Source organism: Cervus elaphus, chromosome 1 (assembly GCF_910594005.1).
Source record: "Cervus elaphus chromosome 1, mCerEla1.1, whole genome shotgun sequence".
Classification (NCBI taxonomy): Eukaryota; Metazoa; Chordata; class Mammalia; order Artiodactyla; family Cervidae; genus Cervus; species Cervus elaphus.
This window is the reverse complement of record NC_057815.1, coordinates 63,306,469-63,311,769: the sequence shown is the minus strand read 5'-3', so window position 1 is coordinate 63,311,769 and position 5,301 is coordinate 63,306,469. Positions and strand designations below refer to the sequence as shown.

Below are 5,301 nucleotides of genomic sequence, written 5' to 3'. Positions count from 1 at the left end.
ACTCTTTGCAAGCCCATGGACTGCAGCATGCCAGGCCTCCCTGTCCCTCACCATCTCCCAGAGTTTGCCCAAGTTCATTTCCATTGAATTGGTGAAGCCATCCCACCATCTGCATCCTCTGTTGCCCTCTTCTCCTTCTGCCTTCTATCTTTCCCACCATCAGGGTCTTTTCCAATGAGTCAGCTGTTCACATAAGGTGGCCCAAGTATTGAAATTTCAGCTTCAGTTTCAGTCCTTCTAAAGAATATTCAGTGTTGATTTCCTTCAAAATTGACTGGTTTGAATTTCTTGCTTTCCAGGGGACTCTCAAGAGTCTTCTCCAGCACTACAGTTTGAAAGCATCAATTCTTTGGCTCTCTGCCTCGTTGTCAGGCTCTCACATCCATACATGACTCCTGGAAAACCACAGCCTTGACTGTATGGACCTCTGTTGGCAAAGTGCTGTCTTTGGTTTTTAATATACTGTCTAGGTTTGTCATAGCTTTCCTGCCAAGAAGCAATGGTCTTCTAATTTCATGGCTGCAGTCACCATTCACAGTGATTTTAGAGCTCAAGAAAAGGAAATCTGTCACTGCTTCCACCTTTTCCCTTTCTATTTGCCATGAACTGATGCGACTGGATGCCACAATCTTAGCATTTTTTAAAATTAATTATTACTTTAATTGGAGGCTAATTCTTTACAATATTGTAGTGGTTTTCACCACACATTGACATGAATCAGCCTTGACTGCAAATGTGTCCCCCATCTTGAAACCCCTCCCACGTCCCTCCCCACCCCATCCCTCAGGGTCGTCCCAGTGCCCCGGTCCTGAGCACCCTGTCTCATGCATCAAACCTGGACTGGTGATCTATTTCACATAGAACATGTTTCAATTCTATTCTCTCAAACCATCCCACCTTCGCCTTCTCCCACAGAGTACAAAAGTCTGTTCTTTATATCTGTGTCTCTTTTGCTGTCTCACATATAGGGTCATTGTTACTTCTTTCTAAATTCCATATATATGCATTAATACACTTTATTGGTGTTTTTGTCTCTGATTTACTTCACTCTGTATAATAGGCTCCAGTTTCATCCACCTCATTAGAACTGATTCAAATGTGTTCTTTTTAATAGCTGAGTAATATTCCATGGTATATATGTACCACAGCTTTCTTATCCATTCATCTGCTGATAGACATGTAGGTTGCTTCCACATCCTAGCTATTGTAAACAGTGCTGCGATGAACATTGGGGTACACGGGACGCTTTCAATTCTGGTTTCCTCGGTGTGTATGCCCAGCAGTGGGATTGCTGGATTGTATGGCAGTTCTATTTCCAGATTTTTAAGGAATCTCCACACTGTTTTCCCATAGTGGCTGTACTAGTTTGCATTCCCACCAACAGTTTAAGAGAGTTCTCTTTTCTCCACACCCTCTCCAGCAATTTTTGTTTGTAGACTTTTTGATGGCAGCCATTCTGACTGGCAGGAGATGGTACCTCATTGTGGCTTTGATTTGCATTTCTCTGATAATGAGTGATGTTGAGTATCTTTTCATGTGTTTGTTAGCCATCCATATATCTTTTTTGGAGAAATGTCTGTTTAGTTCTTTGAGCCATTTTTTGATTGTGTAGTTTATCTTTCTGGTATTGAGCTGCATGAGCTGCTTGTATATTTTTGAGATTAATTCTTTGTCAGTTGCTTCATTTGCTATTATTTTCTCCCATTCTAAAGGCTGTCTTTTCACCTTGCTTATAGTTTCTTCATTGTGCAAAAGCTTTTAAGTTTAATTAGGTCCCATTTGTTTGTTTTTGCTTTTATTTCCATTACTCAGGAGGTGGGTCATAGAGGATCCTGCTGTGATTTATGTCAGAGAGTGTTTTGTCTATGTTTTCCTCTAGGAGTTTTATAGTTTCTGGTCTTGCATTTAGATCTTTAATCCATTTTGAGTTTATTTTTGTGCATGATGTTAGAAAGTGTTCTAGTTTCATTCTTTTACAAGTGGTTGACCAGTTTTCCCAGCACTACTTGTTAAAGAAATTGTCTTTTCCCCATTGTATATTCTTGCCTCCATTGTCAAAGGTAAGGTGTACATAGGTTCATGGTACAACCCCCACTCTTAATTGCCCCCATTATACTGCCCATTCAGCAAACAGCAAACATGCCCAAACTTATTAATAGGAGAATAAAAATTTAATCAACACTGCAATTTCATCTTTTATTCCTCAGACTGCTAAAGATTTAAAATCCGATAAAGTCCAGCAGTTGTGAAGTCATGAGTAAATAGTTTGTAAGAATGTATATTTTGGTAGGTAATTTTATTATTGGGAAGTGTATATTCAAGAGGTTTATAATTACTTGTTTTAGATGGTATAAAGGAAATTATGAATGCTAAAGAAGTATATTGTAAGGCATCTAAGAATCATTTCTTAATTCTCAAAGTTGTAAAATTTAGGGTTGAAAACAATGTCACATGCCATATTTTCTAGTCAGTTTTTGCTTAAATTTCCTCTTACTATCCCAGAAAAATTCACCTCATTTTGTATTTAGCCATCATGATACTCACCTTCAGTATGCAACATTTTATTCTTGTACCTTATTCTAAAAACTTCACAGATTACAGAAATATTAACTTAAAAACAATAATTTTTCCCCCAAATCTCATTCATTTAGTTGCAACAATTTTCAACATTTGATTTATAGTCTTCCAGGTTGCCTGGCACTAAAGGTTCTACTCATTTTAAATTTTAATTGACATTATAAAATTACCTACCCAAATGTAAATTTTCCCTTATTGTTAACTGAAAAATGTTCTGGAATACTCTCCCAAATTGCTAAAACCTCCTTTGCTATGGTAGGATAAAAACTTTAGACCATAAATTTAAGGTTGATTTTAGCATCTATTTCACAGAGAAAAGAATGTAAACTTCGATTTTTTTTTTTCCTGTTGTCCCAGAGTTGTATTAAAACCTAAAGTTGAAGAAAAAAGTCACTAAATATTCCTAAGTTATGAATAGTTGACATGGTTTATAAATGATATCTGTCTCTGTTGCTGCTACTGATTACCATCTCTACCACTCACCATTCTCCCATTTCCTGCTCAAATCTCAGCACTTGAGAGAGTGAGGGCATTTATTATTTGTCCTGGAGCTACCTTATTCCCTGCTCTTGTGAGAGAAGATAGTTGTGATTTTCCACACCTGGACCCAAGGGAGTCAGATTCAAAAACTTACCATGAAGATTGGACTTTTCTCAAAAAAGTGAGAGACTGATACTCTTGTCCTCTAAATATTTAATTTCCTACAAAATCTGGAGATTAATTTGTGCATGCTATTACCACTTCTCTCTCATTGCCATGTATGTTTCCCTCTTGTTAACTAAGAAGTAAAAAGGATACAAAGTTTACAAACTCATGAAAACTGATCACTGTGTCAAATTTACCTCTATGCTACTCTTCTGTGGCATAGTATTTATAATGGCTTAGGAATTTGTTAACACTTGATGAATTAAATAAAATGAATAATTTTACTGCTTATGAGTTTACTGCTTATGAGTTTTGTGCCTATAACTTTATGAATGACCCTGCAAATATACTGAAATTTTTAGACTTTATTTACTCATTACAAACATAAAGATATAATTTCTGTTTGTTTGTTTTGTTTTTGATAAGAACAGTTAACATATACTTCCTCAGTTTTCTTTTTTTTTAAAGAAGACCCAGATAACCAAGAAACAAAATCAAGAACTAGATTTATTGTGTACCTGGATACTGCAGAACTTTAAGCCTTGAGCATATCTAAATTCATTGAGAAATGTACAATTTGTGACTCTTCCAGAGCTAGATGTTTACAAGACTCAACTCAAGCAGGTACTAAAAAAATTAAAGAGAAATGTAAAGGAGAAACATTCAGTATTTTCCTCCTCTATGTCTCTCATTCTCATTACCCGTCTAGGATCCACAATCCTATTGACTGCTGTCATGGGCTAATAACCAACAGCTAACATGCTTGCAAATTGAAAAAAAAAAAAAATTAAATAGAAAACTTGAGCAAAACTTGTTTTTAGAAAGACCATTTCCAATAACAAGGACTCTGCTGTTCTATCATGTTGGGAAATAGTGTTACCATTCATAAAAAGGTAAACATAAAAGTTTTTCTCACAGTAAACTTTTTGAACAAAATATTTTTACCATATGGACACGGATCTGCTTGGTCTTTGCACCATAAATAAGTGGATTGAGAAATGGAGGGACCAGCAGATAAGTGCTAGAAAAGAGGATGTGAATATAAGGAGGGATGTGAGAACCAAATCTATGTGCAAAGAAGGAGAAGAAACCAAGGGAGTAGAACTGGAGGAAGACACAGATGTGAGCGACACAAGTGTTGAATGCTTTCAACCTGGCCTCCTGCTGAGGCAAACGGAAAACTGTGATGAATATCTGTATGTAGGACAATGTGATTAATACAATGTCAAGCCCGGCAACAGTGAAGGCCACAAACAAGCCATAGATTTTGTTGACCCTGATATTTTCTGCAGCCAGTTTCACAACAGCCATATGTTCACAGTAGGAATGAGAGATGACTGTTGTATGATAAAACTGTAATCGGAGCTTTATCAGTACTAGGCATGGTGCTACAAGAATGGCTGCCCTGAGTGTTACCACAGCTGCTATTTGAGTGACTAAGTGGTGAGAGAAGATGGCAGCATGTCTGAGTGGATAACAGACGGCTACATAGCGGTCCAGGGCCATGGCCAGGAGGATGCCTGACTCTATGCCCTGAAATGTGTGGATGAGCCACATTTGAAGCAGGCAACAATCAAAATGTATTTCTGGTACATGAAACCAGAAGATTCCAAGCATCCTGGGCACAATGCTTGTGCTGAGAGCAATGTCTGTGACTCCTAGCATGCCTAGGAAAATGTACATGGGCTGATGGAGACTGTGTTCTGATTTGATGATGATCAGAAGCAAGGAGTTTCCAATCATAGCCATGAGATACATGGCACAGTATGGAATCCCAATCCAGCACTGCACAGACTCTAGGCCTGGGATCCCTATTAGTGTGAACTCAGAAGGCATGAAGACTGTGGTGTTGGAAGTGGACATAGTGTCCTTGGGCCTCGTGATGCAAACAAAAGACATATCTCAGTCCATGCTACTTCCTTTTCTACTTCTTATTTTCATCCAAAGTCATCATAGTGAGTGTGTATGATTTTGGTAGATCTGTCAGATCCTATCATCCACCTCATATAATATCATATAAAATATCATATCATATCATCTATATCATATAAAAGGTAAATGAAAAATCCACAATGACAC

The 5,301-nt window shown here is 37.5% G+C and overlaps 1 protein-coding gene across 1 annotated transcript; it reads right to left on the bottom strand.

Moving 5' to 3' along the window:
• Window positions 1–4,134: 4,134 nt before the first annotated feature.
• Window positions 4,135–5,085, bottom strand: LOC122699732 (olfactory receptor 52A1-like). Its single transcript, XM_043912096.1, has one exon. The coding sequence runs from the start codon at window positions 5,083–5,085 to the stop codon at window positions 4,135–4,137; it is 951 nt and encodes a 316-aa protein (XP_043768031.1).
• Between the last annotated feature and the right edge of the window lie 216 nt (window positions 5,086–5,301).